The 23,887-nt window shown below is 44.7% G+C and overlaps 1 protein-coding gene across 2 annotated transcripts; it reads right to left on the minus strand.

The window, feature by feature from the left end:
• Positions 1-1,992: 1,992 nt before the first annotated feature.
• Positions 1,993-23,296, minus strand: LOC119940146 (interferon-induced GTP-binding protein Mx1-like). 2 transcript variants are annotated; one of them, XM_038760221.1, is made up of 14 exons: positions 23,110-23,296; positions 20,482-20,758; positions 19,348-19,543; positions 18,392-18,529; positions 16,745-16,899; positions 15,407-15,545; positions 14,943-15,141; positions 14,134-14,212; positions 12,452-12,574; positions 11,990-12,131; positions 8,930-9,088; positions 7,999-8,075; positions 6,493-6,741; positions 1,993-3,193 (listed from the first exon to the last, which is right to left on the minus strand). In XM_038760221.1, the coding sequence occupies exons 2-14, from the start codon at positions 20,653-20,655 to the stop codon at positions 2,963-2,965; spliced, it is 2,061 nt and encodes a 686-aa protein (XP_038616149.1). In that variant the 5' UTR covers positions 20,656-20,758; positions 23,110-23,296; the 3' UTR covers positions 1,993-2,962. The 2 variants fall into 2 exon arrangements, with proteins under 2 accessions (XP_038616149.1, XP_038616148.1); XM_038760220.1 differs by having other exon boundaries at positions 20,482-20,834.
• Between the last annotated feature and the right edge of the window lie 591 nt (positions 23,297-23,887).

The raw sequence follows: 23,887 nt of genomic DNA on the forward strand, positions 1-23,887 counted from the left end.
TCAGGCCAATGCTCTATCCACTGGAGCACACTGCTTCTCTATTGTTTGGATCATTTTGGGTAAAATTCTCAAATATATCCAGGGTAAAACCAACAGGGCTAAAGAACCACATTTAGGACAAAAAGCAAAGCATTACCACCTTTAAAGCATTACTAAGGTCACATCTCCTCCAAGAGGCCTTCCCCAATTAAGTCCTCCTTTCCCCAACTCACTCTCCCTTCTGTATCATCTACGCACTTCAATCGATGATGTTTAGATACTTGATATTTGCCACACCCTCAACCCCACAGCACTAATGTACATATCTTTAAATTATATATTATAAATGATTTATTCATAGTGCTATCTGTCTCCCCCTCTAGGCTGTAAGCTCATTATGGGCAGGGAATGTGTCTGCTAATTCTGCTGTACTGTACTTTCCCAAGTACTTAATACATTGCCCTGCAATAGTAAACACTCAATAAATGCAATGGATCGATTGATAAAGGAGATGGAGATTTTACCGTGACACACTGGAACCCAAAATACAGGAATGATGGTTCACATAGGAACAAAGCTGAATTCATTAGGAGTGACCCAAAGTGCAGTCCTGGGGCAGGGCATCGTCCTCTTTCTCTGGCAAAGTCTGTGAAAAATGGTTCCACCTGTGACAGACAATCAAGAAGGAGGAGGAGCCATTTGTCTCATCATCAGCAAAGTATTGCTTGAGTGCCTAGTGGTAAACCTAATGGTTAAGGTATATTCCAAACTTCCATCTACATCCCTAACTTTCCTTCCAGCTAACCGCACATCTCTAGGGAAGCTTGAAGTTCATAGCTTCCTTTTTTTTTTTAATGGTATTTAAGGGCTTACTATGTGCCAGGCACTGTTCTAAGTGCTCAGGTAGATACAAGGTAATCAGGTTGGACACCATTCATGTCCCACCTGGCTCTCATAATCTTAATCATTCATTCATTCATTCAATCGTATTTATTGAGTGCTTACTGTGTGCACAGCACTGTACTAAGCGCTTGGAAAACGGAAACAGGCCCAGGGAAATTAAGTGATTTGCCCAAGGAAGCAGGGATTAGAACTCAGGTCCTTTTGATGCCCAGGCCCATGCTGCCACTTTTTTCACAAGTTCTGAGATTTCCACTCTTCAGAATAGCCCAGCTCACCTAGTACCAATGAACCAAATGCCCTTGCACAGGTGGATATTTAATAACACTCTCCCCCTGTTCAAAACCTACCTGAAAGTCCACCTTCCTCAACATGCCTTCCCCTATTAATTCCCAGCACCCTAAATTATATAAATCCATCAGCAATCTCTAGCATTTTTGTTCCAATGAGTACTTACTGTGTGCAGAGCAATGTGCCTGGGAACTTCAGAGATTACATTGTAACAACAGATTTGGTAGACACGTTCCCTGACAAAGCAATTAGAGTCTAGATTACATTTATATACATAAATGCTGTGGGGTTTACTATGTGCCAGACAGTGAATAAAACACTGGCGAAGATACAAGATAATCAAGTTGAACCCTGTCTGTGTCCCACTTAGGGCTCACAGCTTTAATGCCCATTTTAGCTTTAATCCCCATTTTAGAGTTTTAGGTATGCCTCCTCCAATAGAGTATAAATTCTTGTGGGTCTTTATGGTATTGATGATGATGATAATAATAATAATGTGATATTTGTTAAGTGTCTACTATGTGCCAGGTGCTGTACTATGCATTGGGGTGGATACAAGCAAATCCGGTTGGACACAGTCCCTGTCCCAAGTGAAGCTCACAATCTCAATCCCCCTTTTACAGGTGAGGTAACTGAGGCACAGAGAAGTGAAGTGACTTGCCCAAGGTCACACAGCAGACAAGTGGTGGAGCCAGGATTAGAACCCATGATCTTCTGACTCCAAGGCCTGTGCTCTGCCCACTATGCCACGCTGCTTCTCATTGTCCTGTATTTGTCCTAGATGCTCAGTGTCCTTAAAGGAATACCAACACACCACACAAATCGAGTAAACGAATTTTATAATTTGACAAAACAATTAGACAACTGGGGATGAAAAGAGGGATCTGCAGGAAAAGGCGGTGACAGGAAAGGAGGGGAAACAAGGTGGGGGATCGATTAGGGAAGCAGAGGGGTGGACCCTGGGTGTGGCAGGGACCACTGAACACAGTTGGGATCTAAAGGAAGGTAACAGTCAACAGTGGCACTGGGTTGGCAATAATGGAGCTAGTGAAAGAGACATGCTTCCCACATTCCCATTTCTCTCCCTCCCCTCCCCTCCAAGAGCCCGAGGTACTGTGCCTAGCGGAAACAGCAAGGAACTGGGAATCAGGGCACCCAGATTTTAATCCTGGCTCTAGCAATCCCTGCTTTGGGATCTTTGAGCAAATCATTTCACTTCTCTGTGCCTCAATTTTCTCATCTATAAAGTGGGGATAAAATATCTGCTCTCCCTCCCTCTTAGACTGTGAACCCAAAAGGGACCGGGGCTTGATTATTTTATATTTATTGTTAGTATTGTTATTATTATCTGATTATCCTATATTTCCCTAGTGTTTAGAACAGTGCTTGGCACATACTAAGAGAACAAATGCCATTGTTATGCATAGGAGTCCCATTGAGAGGGGTTTGTGAAAAGGTGAGTCCCCATGGTGGTGTGTTTGGAGTGCTCCTATTTGTAGGAAGGGCCCAGATGGGCTAGCTTTAGCCACGGAGGCTGGGGGGAGGAGAACCGAGGTCAGAAATAGGCTCAGTGGTGGCAAACAATGAAATTTCAGTTCAGATGCCCAATCTGGCCCAGGACCCCAGGCCGTCCGTTAGCTACAAAGCCTTGGCAAGTTTAGAGCGTAGAGCCCTGAAAAGGAGTTGGCCCACTGTGAGAGGAAAATGGTACCTTTACAACTTCACAACGTTAATGAAGAGCAGCAAACGAAAGAATCACAGGCCAGAGCTGCTGCCCATCATAATAACCCCTTTAGCCCAGGAATTTAGACAGACGGCGACGAGCGAGAGTCAGCCGCCCAATCTGCTCCTTCAGGAACTGCCTCTTGATGACCGTGTCGTTCTGCTCCTTAAGTAGCCAATCCAACTGGTCCTTGCCTTGTAGCAGGATCATCATCTCTTTCTGCAAATGATCGCCAAAGCTCCGAAGAACAAAGAACTGAACCATCATTGGGATGTAGTTAGTGAGGCGGTTGCTGGCCTCCTGGAACAGAGAGAAATTTAAGAACCTGGAGACATTAAAAGGCCAAAGTCTGTCTTGAGGGCAGAGGTTGTGTCCATCAACAGTACTGTGCTCTTCCAAGAGCTTACTACAGTGCTCTGCCCACAGTAAGTGCTCTATAAATACCCCTGGTGGATTGATTGAGGAGGATCTAATCCTGGATGGGCCCTGTGTCTGCTGTGTTATCTTGGACAAGTCATTTAGCTTCTCTGTGCCTCAGTTACCTCACCTGTAAAATGGGGATTAAATCCTACTCACTCCAATTTATCCTGTGAGCTGCATGTGGGATAGGGACTGTGTCCAGCCTGATTAAGTTTCATCTACCCAAGCACTTAGAGCAGTGCTTGACATCACAATCATTCTACTATTATTATTATTATTTTCTAGAACATAATTTCTCCAAAACCACATACAGGTGGCCTGATTGTCTCTGCAACAAGCAGAAACCCCTGATCGCTGGCTTTAAGGTATTCCACCGGCACTCTTCCGCCTATTTATTCACTCTCTTCTCCCACTTCACCTCAGCTCCCCCTCTGCATCCCTCTTAAGTTAATCTACTCACTATGCCTTGTTCTTCTGCTGTCACCAACTATATTAATCCTATTTATGGAGTGCAGAGTGTGGGCAGTGTACTGCACTAAGTGCTTGGAATGAAATCCTCTGGACTGTAAGCTCGTTGCCGGCGGGGAATACGTCTCCCAACTCTGTTGCGCTGTATTCTCTCAAGCGCTTAGTACAGCGCTTAGCACACAGTCAATGCCAATTAACTGAAGTGTCAATAGAACCTCCTTCCCTTCCCCACAGCACCTGTATATATGTATATATGTTTGTACATATTTATTACTCTATTTTACTTGTACATATCTCTTCTATTTATTTCATTTTGTTAATATGTTTGGTTTTGTTCTCTGTCTCCCCCTCTAGACTGTGAGCCCACTGTTGGGTAGGGTCTGTCTCTATATGTTGCCAACTTGGACTTCCCAAGCGCTTAGTACAGTGCTCTGCACACAGTAAGCGCTCAATAAATACGATTGATTGATTGATTGATAATGGCACCAGATGTCTGCGTCCGGTATTTTTATTTTAAATTATCAGTTGTGTGACCTTGGGGAAGTCACTTAACCTCTCTGTGCCTCAGCTACCTCATTTGTAAAATGGGGCTTAAGATGGAGAGCACCCTGTGGAGATATAATAATAATAATGGTATTTGCTAAGTGCTTAGTATGTGCCAAGCACTGTTCTAAGTGCTGAAGTAGATTCAAGGTAAATGGGTTGTCCCACTTGGGGCTCACAGTCTCAGTCCCCATTTTACAGATGAGGTAACTGAGGCACAGAGAAATGACTTGCCCAAGGTCACCCAGGAGACAAGTGGCAGAGCCGGGTTTAGAACCCACGACCTCTGACTCTCAAGCCCGGGCTCTTTCCACTAAGCCACGGTGCTTCTCAACATAACGCACGTCTGTCACTGCCAGGCCGGCAAAGAGGCATCTGGAGAAGCAGCGTAGCTCAGTGGAAAGAGCCCGGGCTTTGGAGTCAGAGGTCATGGGTTCAAATCCCGCTCCGCCAATTGTCAGCCTTGCGACTTTGGGCAAGTCACTTCACTTCTCTGTGCCTCAGCGACTTCATCTGTAAAATGGGGATTAAGACTGTTAGCCCCCCGCGGGACAACCTGATCACCTTGGAACCTCCCCAGCGCTTAGAACAGTGCTTTGCACATAGTAAGCGCTTAATAAATGCCATCATTATTATTATCTGGAATTCTCAAGTGCGATCAGTGGCACCATTGCCCCTAGGAATGGCTCAATGTCTTCGCCAAGACCCTCCATAGAGTTTTGGGTGGTCTACTGTGGAGGAAGAGACAATTGCTCCATGGCTAGTTCCCCCTAATCATGTATACTGCTGAATCCCATGTATCCAGAAGCAGCGTGACTCAGTGGAAAGAACACAGGCCTTGGAGTCAAAGGCTCTGGATTCTAATCCCAGTCTGCTACTTGCTTGCTATGTGACCGTGGGCAAGGCACATTACTTGTCTGTGCCTCAGTTTCCTCAACTGTAAAATGGGGATTAAATACCTGTTTTCCCACCTCAGACTGTGAGCCCCATGCGGGTCATTAAGTAAGCGCTTAGCAAATGCCATAAAAAATTATTGGAAATATAAAGGCAATGATAACAAAAGCAGCGGAAGCTCAATAAATACTATTCCTATTACTTGTACTATTACTTCTACTATTTTATTGCTACCTCTACTCTAGGTCCTTTAGAATGTTAAGAGGAAATGTTGAAAGTGAGTGGAGCTGCTTATTATTATTATTATTATTATTAAACTGTGCCTCAGTTTCCTCAACTGTAAAATGGGGATTAAATACCTGTTTTCCCTCCTCAGACTGTGAGCCCCATGTGGGTCATTAAGTAAGCGCTTAGCAAATGCCATAAAAAATTACTGGAAATATAAAGGCAATGATAACAAAAGCAGCGGAAGCTCAATAAATACTATTCCTATTACTTGTACTATTACTTCTACTATTTTATTGCTACCTCTACTCTAGGTCCTCTAGAATGTTAAGAGGAAATGTTGAAAGTGAGTGGAGCTGCTTATTATTATTATTATTAAACTGTGCCTCAGTTTCCTCAACTGTAAAATGGGGATTAAATACCTGTTTTCCCTCCTCAGACTGTGAGCCCCATGCGGGTCATTAAGTAAGCACTTAGCAAATGCCATAAAAAATTATTGGAAATATAAAGGCAATGATAACAAAAGCAGTGGAAGCTCAATTAATACTCTTCCTATTACTTGTACTATTACTTCTACTATTTTATTGCTACCTCTACTCTAGGTCCTCTAGAATGTTAAGAGGAAATGTTGAAAGTGAGTGGAGCTGCTTATTATTCTGGGTTGGCTCAGCGAGAAATACCATGGCAGTCACATCATTTCAGCCTGCAAATTCCACCTCGAAAAGAAGAACAAGTTAGAATGCGAAGCGTGGCTTAACGGAAAGAGCCCGGGCTTTGGAGTCAGAGGTCACGGGTTCAAATCCCAGCTCCGCCAACTGTCAGCTGTGTGACTTTGGGCAAGTCACTTAGCTTCTCTGTGCCTCAGTTACCTCATCTGTAAAATGGGGATGAAAACTGTGAGCCCACCGTGGGGCAACCTGATCATCTTGTAACCTCCCCAGCGCTTAGAACAGTGCTTTGCACATAGTAAGCGCTTAACAAATGCCATTATTATTATTATTATTATTATTATTATTATTATTATTACCATAATGCAACTCCAAACTCACTTTGAAGTAGGCGTTTAGGTGTTGAGCCAGTTCAGTAGCAGGGGTGTATAAGGCCATATGGAAAGAGAAGCTATTTGTTTTGGTTTGAAATCCGGTTACATTTCCTTCAGGGGGGACTCCCTTGACCTGTTGCAAAATGCTGCTGTACTTTTCATCTTGGCAATAAATGATCTTTTCCATTTTGAAATGCAGTCGGATCATTCTCTCTGCTTCTTCCTGTTGCTCTTGCTTCAATTCTTCAATCTTGTTCTGATTAGATGAGAGGGAAACACAATTTTGGGGAGGGGCTTTTTACTCATTTTGGGAAATGATGTTGGTCATCTAGCCTTCTGTATTATTAATTTTTTTTGGTTTATTCATTCAATCATATTTATTGAGTGCTTACTGTGTGCAGAGCACTGTACTAAGTGCTTGGGAAGTACAAGTTGGCGACATATTAGAGACGGTCCCAACCCGACAATGGGCTCACAGTATAGAAGGGGGAGGCAGACAACAAAAGAAAACATGTGGACAGGTGTCAAGTCATCAGAATAAATAGAATTAAAGCTCAATGCACATCATTAACAAAATAAATAGAATAGCAAATATGTACAAGTAAAATAAATGGAGTAATAAATCCGTACAAACATATATACGGGTGCTGTGGGGAGGGGAAGGAGGTAATAATAATAATAATAATAATGATGGCATTTATTAAGCACTTGCTATGTGCAAAGCACTGTTCTAAGCGCTGGGGAGGTTACTAGGTGATCAGGTTGTCCCTCAGGGGGCTCACAGTCTTAATCCCCATTTTACAGATGAGGCAACTGAGGCCCAGAGAAGTTAAGTGACTTGCCCAAAGTCACACAGCTGACAAGTGGCGGAGATGGGATGGGGAGGAGGAGAGGAAAAAGGGGGCTCAGTCTGGGAAGGCCTCTTGGAGGAGGTGAGCGCTCAGTAGGGCTTTGAAGGGAGGAAGAGAGCTAGCTTGGTGGATGTGTGGAGGGAGGGCATATTAGCCCTTACTATGTGTAGGGACCGTCTCTATATGTTGCCAACTTGTACTTCCCAAGCGCTTAGTACAGTGCTCTGCACAAGTAAGCACTCAATAAATACGACTGAATGAATGAATGAATGAATGAATGAATGAATGCTAAGCACTAGGTTGGGTACAAGACAAACTTGCCCTACCCAGGGAATACTTGAAAAATGGTGGGAACCCCCTTAGCCCCGGCCCCACCCAATCTCTTCCCGCTTCTGACCTGCAGATCCTGCTGACATCAGAAGCCATCAGCAAGTCAGAAAGAATTATTATTTTCCCTTCAGTTCACCACCTGGTGCTCACAATAAAAGAGAGCGGGAGATGAGAGTTCTTATCCCTCTAGTCTATAAGCTCATTAAGCACAGGGAATGTGTCTGCTGATTCTGTTGTCTAATATTCTCCCAAGCGCTTAGTACAATGCTCTGCACTTAGTAAGAGCTCAGTAAATATCATTGACTTCCCTCAGATAATTTCAGGTCTCTTACCTTAGCAGTTCTGCGAAGATTGGAAAAATCCTCAAAATTTCTCTGGGCGACGGTTGAAAAAGTCTCGCAGACGATTTCTGAACAAAGATTTAAAAAATTTGTTTTAATGGTGGCAGGATCCAAATGAACCCCAAGGTATAAAGAATGTGTGTGTGTGTGTGTGTGTGTGTGTGTCTGTGAAAGAATGAATGAATCTTGCCACTATCACCCCTCTTATGCTGCCTTCCACCACCCCAGGAGCAAAGAGAAGAACACCCAGTGATGCAAGGCCTCTGTAAAACTTGGAGAAGGCTCCAATTCTGCTCCTCTGGCCACTGTACCCTACTGCTTTTTGTCTTTATTGTATGCATTTGTCCATGCCTTTTATATTGCTTTAGGATTTTATTGTTCATTGCTGTGTCTCTCGCCAGTTCCTTCTCCCCACTTATTTTCTTAGACTGCGAGCATCTTGAGAGCCAGGGTCCAAGTTTCATTCCCATCTCTATATTCTTTCCCAGCGCTCTGTTCAGTGCTATGCACAGAGTAAGTGCTTCAAAAATGCAATTAATAATAATCACAATAATTGTGGTATTTGTTAAGCGCTTACTATGTGTCAGGCACTGTACTAAGCACTGGGGTGGATACAAGCAAATCAGGGTGGATACAGTCCCTGACTCACATGGGGCTCATAGTCTCAATCCTCATTTTACAGATGAGGTATTGGAGGTATCGAGAAGTAAAATGACTTGCCTTGGGTCACGAGGCAGACAATTACTACGACAGATTTCTCAAAGCTCCCACAAAGCCAATGATTGACACTGTGGAAGAACACAGTTGGTTTGGGGTCTACTCCTGCCCCTCCATCCCTCCCAATAGACAACTACTGGATGTAATTCTAAGGATTTAATTAAAAAGCAAAGACAACAACAAAAAAAACCCAGAATAAACTCACCGGCCACTAGCTGAAGCAAATCAATTGCTGGATCTTCCAGCTGCTGGATGTACTGCTTCATAATGGTCTCAAACGTACTGTAGTTGACAAACCCTGGGAGTTCTCGGCCACGATATTGATTTTCATACTTCAAGACTTCTTCATTTATGACCTTTTGGACTATAACATTAAAATAAGACTAATGTGTTATTCTAGTAGCTCCACTTATCATTTCAAGTACTTCTCACCCAGTTTCCCAGGCAATTATTTCTAATCCTTTATCTGGAAATGTCAAAAAACTGCTTTAGTATAAGTGCTAACATAGGACGCAGGATATTTTTTAAGAGGGTGAGAAGCCACTTGCCAAACCACCATGTGGAGTTTCACTAGACGTAATCAACTTCAACACCGTTTGCCAATTTCTGCAAGTGCCCAGACTGGGGTAGGTGTGGTGGGGAGCCAAAGAAACAACGAGACACAAGCTCTGCCCTCGAAGAGTTTATGTTATTCAGGGGAGATGAGGAAAATATATATTAGGACTGACAAAACTTCATAATTAAGGAACCAGCTCCAGGAGCAAAACAACCTCCTTTCCTATCTTCCGGCATTCATTCTAGAGCCTCCCACACTCCGCTTTTCAGGTGGAATAAAACCCCACTCTGAGCTCCATATTATTATTATATATTATTGTTAATAATAATTATTATAATAATATGTAATGGTATTTGTTCAATTCTTACTTTGTGCCAAGCACTGGGGTAAATACAATGCAAAGCTTTCAGTCGGAGCTGAGGGTGCCTTATTCGAAACTCCAGCCAAGCCTGTTGACTCCCAAACAGAAGCCATGTTTGCTGGAGACGAAGGATGTGTTTGAGACCGAGGGAGGGTTGATTGATTGATTGATTGATTGAGGGAGGGAGGGAGGAAGGGAGGGAATGTGTAAGGTGGGGGAAGAATTTTTAGAGGGAGAGAGCAGAAGGGGGAGTGTTATGTATTGAGAGGGTGAGAGAGAGAGAGTAGATGGAGGGTGAGTGAGAGTTTGATTTGCTTTGAGAAGTACCAACCTGTGGTTGCCAATCACTGAGCACTTACTGTATACAGAGCACTGTACTATGCACTGTGCAGTACAATCAGCTGGAAAAGGTCCTCACCAATCAATCAGTGTTATTTACTGAGCACTAACTGTGGGCACAGCACTTGGGAGAGGACAATACATGATCCTGGCCCATAAAGAGCTTACACTCTAGAGGGGGAATTAGACACTGAAATCAAGATAGGGGAATTGGCAGGCTGTAAGGCCATGCGCTTAAAGTGCTGTGGGGCTGAGGGTGAGATTAATATCAAGGGCTTAAAGGGTATAAATCCAAGTGCATAGGCGATGAAGGGAGGGCAAATAGGGGAAGTGGGGCTTAGGCAGGGATGGCAACTTGGAGGAAGCGTGATTTTGGTAGGACTTAGAAGAGGGCAAGAGTGGTGGTCTGTCAGATGTGAGTGGGGAGAGAGTACCAAGACAGAAAGGGGAAGTGGGCAAGCTGAGCGATGGAACTGAGGCAGGAGACTGGCATTAGAGGAGCTAAGTACGTTTTGGTTGTGGTAGGAGATGAGTAGAGTAAGGTAGGAGTGGGAGAGATGATTGAATGTCTTAAAGACAAGGGTACGGGATTTCTCTTTGATAGGGATATGCCTAGGCAAACACTGAAAGCTTCTGGGGAGTTGGGAAACGTGGACTAAGCCTTTTATTTTAGGAAAATGATCCGGGCAGCAGAGCTTTTTAAAAATGTGTTAAATGCTTACTATGTGTCAACGCTGTTCTAAGCGCGGGGGTAGGTATAAGTTAATTAGGTCAGACATAGTCCCTGTCCCACATGAGGCTCTCAGTCTAAGTAGGAGGTACTTAATCTCCATTTTACAATTGAGGAAACTGAGGCAAAGGGAAGTGAAGTGACTTGCCCAAGGAACCCAGGAAGCAAGTGGCAGGGCCAGAATTAGAACCCAGATCCTCTGACTCCCAATCAATCAATCAATCGTATTTATTGAGCGCTTACTGTGTGCAGAGCACTGTACTAAGTGCTTGGGAAGTACAAGTTGGCAACATGTAGAGACAGTCCCTACCCAACAGTGGGCTCGCAGTCTAGAAGGGGGAGGCAGAGAACAAAACCAAACATATTAACAAAATAAAATAAATAGAATAGATATGTACAAGTAAAATAAATAAACAGAGTAATAAGCCACGCTGCTTCACTGAAGAGTGCAGGGTAAACTGTAGAGGGTAGAGACCAGAAGCAGGGAAGTCATTCATTTGTATTTATTAAGCACTTACTACGTGCAGAGCACAGTACGAAGCGCTTGGGAAAGTACAACAATAAACAGTGACGTTCCCTGCTCACAACAAGCTCACAGTCCGGGGCGAGGGAGGAGAGACAGATTTCAATACAAATAAATATAATTACAGATATATACATAAGTGTTGTGTGTCTGGGAAGTGCAAAAGAGTAAGGAGGCTGATACTATAGTCAAGGGGGAGGGGATGGTAAATTCACTAGACTGTATTCTTTGCATAGACACTGGATTCTCAGCGAAGCCATGGGAGTGATAATTCAAAGTTCTATACCAATGTGATCCTACCACTGGTACCTAAATATTTTTCCTCCACTGGCCAACCTAAGAGCAGCGATAGGAGGAAGTAATAGACTATAAAAAAATTTGGCCATATATGGCCCGTGGAGTTTTAAGTACTGACGTACTAGGTGCTAACCTGTAAGAGGGGGGATGCAAGGTGGGGAGAAAAGAAATTAATTGGGAAGACCTCTTTGAGGAGATGAGATTTCAAAACAGCTTTGAAGATGGGGAGAACTGGGATGTGTCAGGGATTGAAAGGGGCGAGCATGAGGAAGAGGTCAGATATTACTAGTGTGTTCCACCCCTTAATGTTTTCAGATGCAACATGCTTGTCCTGAAAGAACCACCCATGTCAAGGACTCTGGTTTTTGACTTTGTGTCACTAAACTTTAACTCCTGGGCCCGCTACTTCGATTGCAGGTTGCTTTTCGGATCAGCTACTGCTTCTTCTATGGGACTTACCGGTAGCAGAACTGGTTTTGAGCTTTTGTCCCCAATTTTTAAATTCTGCTCGGAGTTTTGTAAATAGCCGTTTCTCATTATTATTCACAGTTTCTTCTCCTAGCATCAAGGCAGAGATGTCCTGATTAAACAGTTTAATTTTCTGTAAATGAGAAAAAATAAAACAACCATCTAAGCCTAAACACTGTCTGCTGGATAAGGAAGAACATTTCATGCCTCTTTAAGGTGCCAGTGGGAAGTAGGTACATCGCATGTGGCAACTCATACAGGGGTACAGAGCGGAATGGCTAGACTCGTGCTGGAAGACGGGAGGGGCCTTTCACCTATGCTTTAAGACTATGAGGATGAGGTGGCATTTCTGTCAGGGACAGAGGAAATGGAAGTGGGAAAATGGAGGAGGTTAATGCTTTCTCAATCCCAGCCTCCAGAGCCACCTCAGTCTAGTGTTGCTGGAATACTCACATCCACCAGGAAAAGCATCCTCTCTCCTCCTCCTTCCGGAATATTGGTGCCACATTTGCGTAGCTCTTCAGTGGCATTTTGGTGACTCTCCTTTATTTGCTTTATTAACATGGGCAAAGATTTCTGAGGAAAACAATGAGAATAATGAAACAGAGACGCCAAACAGGCTGCAGGGCTCCACGGGGGTCAAGAATCGACAATAACCTACCTACTTTTCGACCGATTGATTGATTTTTGAAGATTTAAGTTAGTCCTGTCACTGATTCCTTATTCGACTTAGCTCCTGGCCTATCAGCCTCCAACCCCATGCTCACTCACTCCCGTCAGATTATCTCCCTCTTCAAATCTGCTAGGCCACATCCCTCCTCCCCAACTCCAAAGCTTTCCTGAAAACCCTCCTCCAGAAGGCATTGCCCAACTAATGCCTAACACCCTACAGCTGCCCTTAGAACTTACAAATATACTGACAGAAACTCTCCATTTGTTTTTCCATACATCAGCTATCACCAGCAGTTTCTACATTTTTCCTCTTGCTTGTACATATACAATTTATGACTGACTCTCTGATTAGATTGGAAGGTCCTTGAAGGCAGGGACCGTGTTTTGTTCTTCCTTTTGACTTCCCAAACATCTAGAACACTACGCTGGACATGTGCAGCACTCAGTAAATGTTGTTAAAGTTGGTTTCATCTATTGAAACTCCATATGGCTGTTTAACTGTACTTTTCCAACAGCCCAATTCAGAGGTCAGCACAGAGTAGCTCTCAGTAAACACTATCGACTGAAGAGCAGCAGTGACATCAAGTGGAGTCGGTCAGTCAGTCAATCCTATTTATGGAGTGCTTATTGTGTGGAGAGCACTGTACTAAGCGCTTGGGAGACTACAATATAACAGACACATTCCCTGCCCACAGTGAGTTTACAGTATAGAGGGGGAGGCAAGACATTAATATAAATAAATTGCAGTTCTCCTGTTCTCCCTTCTACTTCTAAGAAGCCGCATGGCTCAGTGGAAAGAGCCCGCCTTTGGAGTCAGAGGTCATGGGTTCAAATCCCGGCTCCGCCAATTGTCAGCTGTGTGACTCTGGGCAAGTCACTTAGCTTCTCTGTGCCTCAGTTACCTCATCTGTAAAATGGGGATGAAGACTGTGAGCACCCCATGGGACAACCTGATCACCTTGTAACCTCCCCAGTGCTTAGAACAGTGTTTTGCAAATAGTAAGCGCTTAACAAATGCCATCATTCTTGTTATTATTACTACTTAACTGCAAGCCCCAGGTGGGACAGGGATTGTGTCCAACTTAATTCACTTGTATCTACCCCAGTGCTTAGAACAGTACTTGATACACAGTAAGTGCTTAAGAAATACCATTTTTTTAAAAAAAAGGAGCTTAAAATCTAGAGAAGGAGCTTATGGTCTGGAACCAATTTTTACTGGTTTAAAGAGCTTAATCGGCAGGGTTCAGTCCTGTAATTGCTTGACCCTGAGTTATCTGGTTCATCATCAGCTTATCCTGTCCAAGGACAAAGAACTCCCAGCTCTGACTCTGAAGGGAGCTGGATCCCTCTGGGAAGGTGGGACTCCTACATTTTTCGTTCAATCAGTCATATTTATTGCATGCTTACTGTGTGCAGAGCATTGCACTAAGCACTTGGGAGAGGATAATACAACAATAGCTCACTTTAATGTGCTCGATGAGTTCGACAGTCAATCTCTCAGCCAGGAGGGGAATTGTGGCCTTCTTTTCTTCCAGGAGGACTCTGCAATGCAATGGGAGAGAGTGCATGTAAGAATTTTTATTTACAAAACAAATGCAAATATCTGCTTTCTTCTATAGGTGACTGGATCTGTAAAAATAAATAGTGTCCTCCAGTCCGGGACTGTGTCCTAATTGTACTTACGTGTGTATTTTCGTTTCTATTTGGAACAGGGACTATGTCCGATCTGATTGTGTTGTATCTACCCCAAAGCTTAGCACAGTGTCTGGCACATAGTAAGCACTTAACAAATACCATAACCCTCCCTCCTCCCACAGTAATCATCCTTATATTTATCTTGTACTAACAGTCCTCCTTTTGTCCCAAACAGGGACCATCCTTATTGAAATCCACCATCCTCATGGAAATCCTCATCTTCTCCCATCTAGACAGCGGCATCAGCATCCACCCTCATGTCTCCCACCTCCAACCTCTTCCCTAATCTTTTTTCTAAATCTTTGGTGGTCACACAAGTCCTTCCACTCCTCAAAACTCCTCTGATGGCTACCCAATTTTCCTCAACTTCAAACAGAAATTCCTTTCCATCGGCTTTAAAAGCTCTCTACCAGCACTCTTGCATAGAGTTGGTGTTCAATAAATAAATTAGGGCTTTGCAAAGCAGCAAATCTACAGATTGAGTCTCATCTTTTCTCCTCCATTTTCTTTCCTTTTTAAAGCTTTCCCCAAACAAATCAGAAGCAAATCCAAAACAGTCTTCTCATTTTCAGCCTACCTAAAATGTTGATGCTCTTCAAAGAAAAGTTTCTCTTTTTCAATTGCGGCAGTCAGACTCAGTCGGTCCTGAAGGTCTTTCTGACCCCGACATTTCACGATCATGTAGCCCTTCCTCAGGTGGATGGTGAGGTTTCGAATCACATCCACGACGTTCTCCTCGGCGCTTTGGTCAACCAGATCTGGTTTCGTCAGGACTCCTAAGAAATAGTTGGAGAAAAACGTTGAAACGATCACTGTGTTCGTAAACCTCCTAGGGACCATTTGTTCTGTCATTAGCCAATTTCCCCAGATGGAATAGCTATGCAACTCAAGGAGGTAAGGGAGGGGGAATTAAATCATGGGGCCCACTTTCCCTCCCCTATATTGACTCTGCCTATTCAAGTGGACTTTGGCAGTTAAAATATTACAAAAACTTGAGCATTTCTTCCAGTCTGTGTAGAGAAACTGAGCTCCCATTCTTACCCAGAGTTCTCTCTCCACTGGGGTCCACTTCCCGTGCCATGCTTAGTGCCTCTGTGGTAGCTATGTCCACATTACTCGGCACCACCACCAAATTAATTGTCTCCTGCTTCTGGATATACTTCCTGATTAGCGATTTGATCTGGAATGAAACACCAATGAGGATGCGGCAGAGAAAAAGAAGTCATCTTGCATCTTGAAGAGCCACTCACCCAGCATCAAGTTAAGGCACTGGGATCACAGAAATGATTTTGAGACTGTGATGGGGAGGCAGGGAAATGGAAGAATAAGTTTGACAAACAGCTTAACCTATTTACTGGCTCCCCATGATCTACAAGCCCAAGCTACTATAATAATAATAATAATAATAACTGGCATTTGTTAAGCTCTTACTATGTGCAAAGCACTGTTCTAAGCGCTGGGGAGGATACAGGGTGATCAGGTTGTCCCACGTGGGGCTCACAGCCTTAATCCCCATTTTACAGATGAGGGAACTGAGGCCCAGAGAAGTTAAGTGACTTGCCCAAGATCACACAGCAGACATGTGGTGGAGTCAGGATTCGAACCCATGACCTCTGACTCCAAAGCCCGGGGTCTTTCCACTGAGCCACGCTGCTTCTCTTATTATTACATTGTTCTTCCCCCCCCCACTAGATTTTCAATTAGGCAACTTTTGGAATAGCAATAATTCCCACTGATTACTACATGACAAAGCTCGTTACGGGCAGTGGTTGTGGGTTTTTTTTTTTACCTCTGTTGTACTCTTCCCAGCACTTAGTACAGTGCTCTGTATCCAGTCGGTGCTCAAAAAATACTATTGATCGGCTGAGGTAGTCTAGTAAAAATATTGCATCGTTCATGACTCTCACAATCCCGAATCCCTACTTAGGCCTTCAGCTTCCCGCCTATTGGCAAACCAAGCTCTTCTCTTCCCTCAACATGGCCCTCCATTTTCAGACCCCTGAAGCCTCACTTACTACCCCAGTAATCATGGTCAAATGGTGCCTACCAGCCTACCAGGGAATGGGTTTCCATATGGGTAGGGAATGTGCCTGTTTATTATTACAGTGTACTCTCCCAAGTGCTTAGTACAATGTTTTGCACACAGTAAGTGCTCAATAAATACAACTGAATGAATGAACTACATACTGAACTGGTTTCCTGGCTGCAGTGAGTTTTTTCCATAAGGAACCAGATACTTCCGCCTTCCCTTTCTCCTGCATGAGTCCAAAAAGAGATGCAGACCTCTAGACCAGGGTCCCAAATCTGAGGTCTTGGAAGACTGTGCCCAGTGTTAAACCAGTTGGTCCTCCCATTCCCCAAGTCAGTGAAGAGTTCTACCTGATTGCCGATGTCTTGGGGCTGATTGCCCACTGCCACTCTGGTGATCCCCGGAAGGTCAATCAGGGTCAGATCTGGGACAATAGGGGAGCTGATCTCTAGTGAAATTAACTCATGGCTAATGCCCACTCCTTTTCCGGCAATAGCGTCCTGAGCTGGAAAACAAAAAGGCAGGAAAAACCCCACAGGTGGGTTAGAAAATCATGGGAATTAGATGCAACCGAAGGGATGGTCCTCAAAAAGCAATCAGTCATATTTATTTAGCACTTACTGTATGCAGGGTACTGTGCTAAGAGCTTGGGAAAGTACAACACAACAACAGACACATTCCCTGCCCACAGTGAGCTTACAGACCAGAGCGGGGGGAAGTATCTGTCACATTCAGCTTAAGGGGCAAGAGAAGGGGCTCGGCTCTACACTACAGGGTGGATCAGTGAAATCAATCAATCAATCATGGTATTTTCTGAGCACGTACCATGTGTAGAGCACTGTACAAAGCCCTTGGGAGAGAACAATGCAAAAGAATTGACAGACATGTTCCCTGCCCATGTTAAGCTTACGGTCTATTGGGGGAGATGGGCGTTAAAATAAATTATGGATGGGTACTGAAGTACCATGGAGCTGAGGGTGGGATAAATTTCAAGTACTTAAAGGGTACGGATCCAAGTACATAGGTGGGGTAGAAGGGAGAGGGAGTAGGGGGAATGAGAGCTTTAGTCAGGGAAGGAGGCAATTGCAGGAGATGTGATTTCAATGGAGAAGAAACACCTGTTCTCCCTCCTACTTAGACTGTGAGCTTCATATTGGACAGAGATTGTGTTCACTAGATTAGCTTGTACCTACTCCAGCACCTAGCACAGGGCTTGGTACATAATAAGTGATAACCACTATTATTGTTATTGTCATTATGTTAACATAGGCTTGGGAGTTTGGTGCAGGGGCTTGAAATCCCTCATTTCCTGTTGAAACAATAGTTTCCAAATTCTGATCTGATGAATAACGAGCTCTCTTAGGAACACATGTATAGTTGGTTCCCCAATAACTCGGGTTTTCTCTACATAATTTGGACAGAACACAGTGGGGAGGTAGGGAATGTTGTTCTGACCGCACATGTCTACTTGGATGGACTGCAATGTGCAAGATGGCCTGGACACATGCGCGAAGAGTCACTCGAGGCATACTGTAACGCAAGTTTTCTTTAACCTGGGCTCCTTCTAGAACGGAGAGCGGATCGCATAAGCTTTCAAGTGTTCTCTACTACTACAGGGCACTTGGAGAATTGGGCTCATCATTACTTTTGTCCACTGAGACAGTATTCGGGTCATTTATCACAATTGTTACCACGCTTAGTATGGTGCCGTGCCCCCAGAGGACATTTAATGACTGTTAGTGGATCACTAAATTGACACTATCTAAAACAATAATTGTGGTATTTGTGAAGCACTTACTGTGTGCCAGGCACTGTACTAAGTGCTGGGGTGGATACAAGATAAACGTTTTGGACACTGTCCCTGTCCCAGATGGGGCTGACAGTCTCAATCCCCATTTTACAGCTGAGGTAACTGAGGCCCAGAGAAGTGAATTGACTTGCCCAGGGTCATGCAGCAGAGGGAGACAGGCATGATGCTGCAAAATCCAAATGCTTACCTTTGTTTATTTCTTTTTCTACCTCCAAGGAACTTTGCAGTTCAATTTCCTGGGCCCGGTAAGCAATTTTCCCTCTCCATGGCTGCTGAGGCATCAGCTTCTTCAATTTCAGGACCAGTGGACACCGAGTAACGATACCTAGGGTTCCATTTCCAAAAAAAGTTATTAATAACAATAATGGTATTTGTTAAGCACTTACTATGTGCCGCAAGCACTGTTCTAAGTACCGGGGTAGATACAAGGTATTCAGGTTGCCCCACGTGGGGCTCACAGTTTTAATCCCCATTTTACAGATGAGGTAATGGAGGCACAGAGACGTGAAGTAAATTTCCCAGGGTCACACAGCAGACAAATGGCGAGGTCGGAATTAGAACACACAACCTCTGACTCCCAAGCTCGGGTTCTTTCCACTAAGCCACACTGCTTCTCTAGCATTGTCCAGTTAGCACTGTCACAAAAGGATAAAGTGAATACAGTCGGGTGGCTGGAGTTCCCCTTCCCATCCTGCATTCCCAGTGTCCCACTCTCTCCTCTCTGTCCCCACCACTAGCTTACCCAAACCTTTCCACTCTTTTCCAGAGTTTCAGTGCTAGCGGGGAAAGTAACCTGGAATCGAGAGCAAACATGGGGGGGAATGAGGAGCCCGAGGTGTTACATGAAATCGGGATCTCTAAAGCTGCAAAAAATGTCACCTTCTTGAAGTACTGAGGAAGAGGACCAGTCTATCCACGGAGGAAAGACTTATCAATCAATAAATAGTATTTCCTGAGTGCTGGGTACTAAACACTTGGGACAGTATCATCCTTAGTAGACACGATCCCTGCCCTGGAGGAGCTTATATTTTCCCTGGTGGTTCCGATACCAAAACCCCTTGGAAACTTCTAAGCAGAAGAAGGCAGGTGCCCACCTGAACACCTTCCTCCAACCATCCCGATTCCCCAAATGGTGCTACTTACCACTGCCCCTGGGGAGAGAGACTCCGGACAGCGCTTCCAGGATGGAGCTTTTCCCCGAACTCTGATCTCCAATCACGGCAATGGCGGGCAGCGCCATGTCCTTCTCCAACCCCAGGGCTCGCAGAGAATCGATGAGATCGATGCAGGGGCGAACCTTCTCCTCGTATTCATCGTACAAGATGGACGTCATTTTCTCCTGGACAATTGAAAAAGATTTACTCCGAATCGGCCCTGGCTTGCATTTCATCTGAAACGGATGGCACTCCCAAATAGTGAATGAAGAAATGAGTCAATCGGTGGTAGTTACTGAGCACTTCCTACGGCCAGAACTCAGGACTAAGCGCTTGGGAGAGTACAATCGTATTAGTAGAGTGGCTCAGTGGAAAGAGCCCGGGCTTTGGAGTCAGAGGTTGTGGGTTCAAATCCCGGCTCCGCCACTTGTCAGCTGTGTGACTTTGGGCAAGTCACTTCACTTCTCTGGGCCTCTGTTACCTCATCTGTAAAATGGGGACTAAGGCTGTGAGCCCCCCCTGGGACAACCTGATCACCTTGTAACCTCCCCAGCACTTAGGACAGTGCTTTGCACATAGTAAGTGCTTAATAAAGGCCATTATTATTATTATTATAGTAGACACAATTGTACTCTCCCAAGCGGAGTACTTCTATTCATCTTGAAGCGCTTGTGCGTGTGAAAGAGAAGTGTGGAGGAAGGTAACAACTGGGGTAATGGTGATGATGGACTGATAATTATGACATTTATTAAGTGCCTGTTATGTGCTGGAGTGGATACAAGATAGCAGACGAGACACAGTCTCCATCCTACATGAGAAGGAGGGAGAGGAAGAGCAGGTATCTTCTGGAGATTAAATATCCATTCTCCTTCCCTTTTAGATTATGAGCCCCATATGTGACAGGGATTGTATCCAATCTGATTATCTTGTATCTCCCCCCAGCACTTAACACAGTGCTTTGCATGGAGAGCATAAACAACTTGGCCAACGGCTCACTGCGGGCCAGTAGCAGAGTGGAAATAAGAACCCAGGCTCCTGATTCTTAGACCTGAGGTCTTTCGACACTGCTTTACTGGTTTTCTCTTAGCAATATTAGGTAGCAATCATCTGGCATCTGACTCACCTCCATCCTCTGCTCCTTCTGGTTACTGGTCATGGGTAATGGAGTCCTGAATGGAATTACGTTTGGAAAACGCTCACTGGGACCTGAGTTCAAGATCAACGGCTGGTAATTCTCAGTTACTCCATAGGTCACTGGAGAGCATGGCACCTTGATCAGTGACTGAGAAAATTCCATCTTCCTTCCTCTTCTGAGAGACCCTTTTACTGAACTATCGCGAGTCTTCAGTATTTATCTGACTGGTCAAGACGGTTGAGAGATGGAGTGGAACAGGAGGATTCTGTAAATGCAGGTTAGCAGTATTAGCAGAGAGGAAGAAAACCAATGGTCATTGCCCAGTACCTGGTGAAAAAATCCTGCAAGAATATTATTTGGAGTGTCAGACAACAGCAGCCATGGCAGGACGATATACTCTTAAACTAGGAAAAGGGTAAGAGGAGGAAGAGATTTTTTAAGGGCTGAGAAGCGACTCTCCTCCAGCCAGGCAGAGCTCCTGCATTTACATTTACAGAACCGAATGTTATCGACACATCTTGGGATCACCTCAACCTCACAGCCAGGCCTGGTTCAGCAGGTGGAAAATTCTAAGACCTTTTTTGAAGAAAAAAAAAATGACTGTAGGCAGGGGAGCCCACTCCATAGAGGAAGATGAGGGGCCGATGGCTTAGCCCCTGCATTGTAAGTGGCTTAATAATAATAATAATAATATTATGGTAATTGTTAAGCACTTACTATGTGCCAGGCACTGTACTAAGTGCCAGGGTGGATACAAACAAATCAGGTTGGACACAGTCCCTGTCCAGTGTGGGCTCACTGTCTCAGTACCCATTGGCATCTGGGGAAATGTCTGTTCCCTTACCGGTGAACTGATTGACTGCAGGAGCTGGAAGGTCAGGAACGCCACCTCTTGAGGTAAATCCTCATAGTGGATGTTTTGGAAAAACAGGAATCTATGAGAGGGGCTTGTGAATAAATAGCCTCATGGAAAGTTACAGGAAACTGACCAGCCCAAGAATAATGTTTCATCTGCTCAGGAGGATAAGGCACCCTTAATTGGATTCCCTGGGAAAAGGGGTACGCAATACTCAATACCCACTGTCTCAGTGAGGCCCAGAAAAGTGACTTGCCCAAGGTCACACAGCAGAGAAGTGGCAGAGCTGGGATTTGAACCCATGACCTTCTGATTCCCAGGTCCACACTCTAGCCACTAGGCCAAGGTGCTTCATCCCACCCATCTTGTCCTGTAGGAGCCAGAGATGAAACCGTGATGTCCGCTCTTTGGGGAGCAGGCTCCCGGCCCCCTCCCTGCCTTCACCTCCACCTGTCATGGCCACAGGGCTCTCTCTTGCCCACACGGCTCCTCTCCTCCTCTGGTTCCAGCATCTGGGAGTCCATCCATCCCTCTTCCTCACCCCTGCTCCCTGCAGACAGTCCGGGAGGCCCTCTGGGGATGAGGTAGGAGCTGGGGCGGGGGGGGCGCTTAGTCCCCATCATCTTGCCCCTTCCCTCTGGCCTGGTGTTGCCAGCCCCTCCCATTCCAATGGGGAGGATCACATCCTCTAGACCGGAAGCTCCCTCTAGCCTGGAAGTCCGCTATGGGCAGGGAACATGTCTACCCCCTCCGTCATACCGTATTCTGTGCCTCAGTTACCTCATCTGGAAAATGGGGATGAAGACTGTCAGCCCAATGTGGGACAACCTAATCACCTTGTATCCCCCCAGTGCTTAGAACAGTGCTTTGCACATAGTAAGCGCTTAACAAAAACCATTATTACTATTATTAAGTGCTTAGCATGGTGCTCTGCACACAGTAAGCACTTAAATACGATTGATTGATCATCCCTTCACACTGCGTGCCCCATAGAGTTCAGGTGACATCATCTGAGACAGTCGCCGTGAGGGAATGCCTAAATGCAGACTCCCTGGACACAACAAATAAATCTGCCCAAACCCATTTTCCCCGGGGAATCCAATTAAGGGTGCCTTATCCTCCTGAGCAGATGAATCATTATTCTTGGGCTGGTCAGTGTCCTGGAACTTTCCATGAGCCTATTTATTCACAAGCCCCTCTCATAGATTCCTATTTTTACAAAACATCCACCGTGAGGATTTACCACAAGAGGTGGCATTCCCAACCTTCCAGTTCCTGCAGTCAATCAGTTCACCGGTAAGGGAACAGATATTTCCCCAGATGCCAAAAAAGAGCCTAGCACTGATCGGGGCAAAGCTGGGTGGCACAATGGACATACAACAAAGAAGATTTTGTTACTATATTTGAGTAATTAAGGAAAACAAAAAGGCTGAGTTGGAAGGGTTTGTCAGAGACCTTTGAAAAAATCACTGAATTAATTCATGGGGCAACTTAAATTGACCCTTGTTCTGTTTTTACAGAATTGTGCCAGTCCCCCTTCCTCTACAACTAAACCCTGAATCTACAGCACAAACCACAGACAACCTAATGTCTCCCCCTCAGCCTGACCTCAAAGAAAGGCAACACAACAATGTCCGTTTTTGCTCCTTTTTTTAAAAAAATGAAAACTAGACAGCTACTTGAGTCTGAATCTGTAAAGAAAACTGCATAAATCTACTAAAATGACAAAGATGAACAAACCAAAAGAAAGCAACTCCTACCTGATACATTCGTGGATTGGGAAAAACAAATGTGAATACCTCTTCTTATACTTTTCACGAAGAATTGCAGAAGCCCCTCCCACCTCTCTGACTACACAGCACAGAACCGAAACTGAACTACTTGCCATGTGAGCAAAGTGAAACTTCAGGGTTTGGAACCTACAATCAAAGGCAGAGATAATAATGATAGCATTTATTAAGCACTTACTACGTTCTAAGCACTGGGGAGATTATAAGGTGATCCGGTTGTCCCACGGGGGGCTCACAGTCTTAATCTCCATTTTACAGATGAGGTAACTAAGGCACAGAGAAGTTAAGTGACTTGCCCAAAGGCACACAGCTTTGGTGGAGCCAGAATTTGAACCCATGACCTCTGACTCCAAAGCCTGTGCTCTTTCCACGCTGCTCTGAAAGTGAACATTTAATCAAATGCCTTGAATCGGGCACTTACTTCAAACTTCTCTGATAGAAGATAAATCTGGTTTTAAAGGCGCGCAGAGGAAATCTTACAATCAATAGTATTTCTTAAGCACTTACTGAATAATCTGTCTCCTGTCTGGTTCTGATATCTCAGATGCCTTTAAGCCTGGTATATCATAATGACATTTGCTAAGCGCTTACTATGTGCAAAGCACTGTTCTAAGCGCTGGGGGGATACAAGGTGATCAGGTTGTCCCACGTGGGGCTCACAGTCTTAATCCCCATTTTACAGATGAGGGAACTGAGGCACAGAGAAGTTAAGTGACTTGCCCAAAGGCACACAGCTGGCAATTGGTGG

The sequence above is a fragment of the Tachyglossus aculeatus genome, chromosome 18 (genome assembly GCF_015852505.1).
Source record: "Tachyglossus aculeatus isolate mTacAcu1 chromosome 18, mTacAcu1.pri, whole genome shotgun sequence".
In the NCBI taxonomy this organism is placed as follows: Eukaryota; Metazoa; Chordata; class Mammalia; order Monotremata; family Tachyglossidae; genus Tachyglossus; species Tachyglossus aculeatus.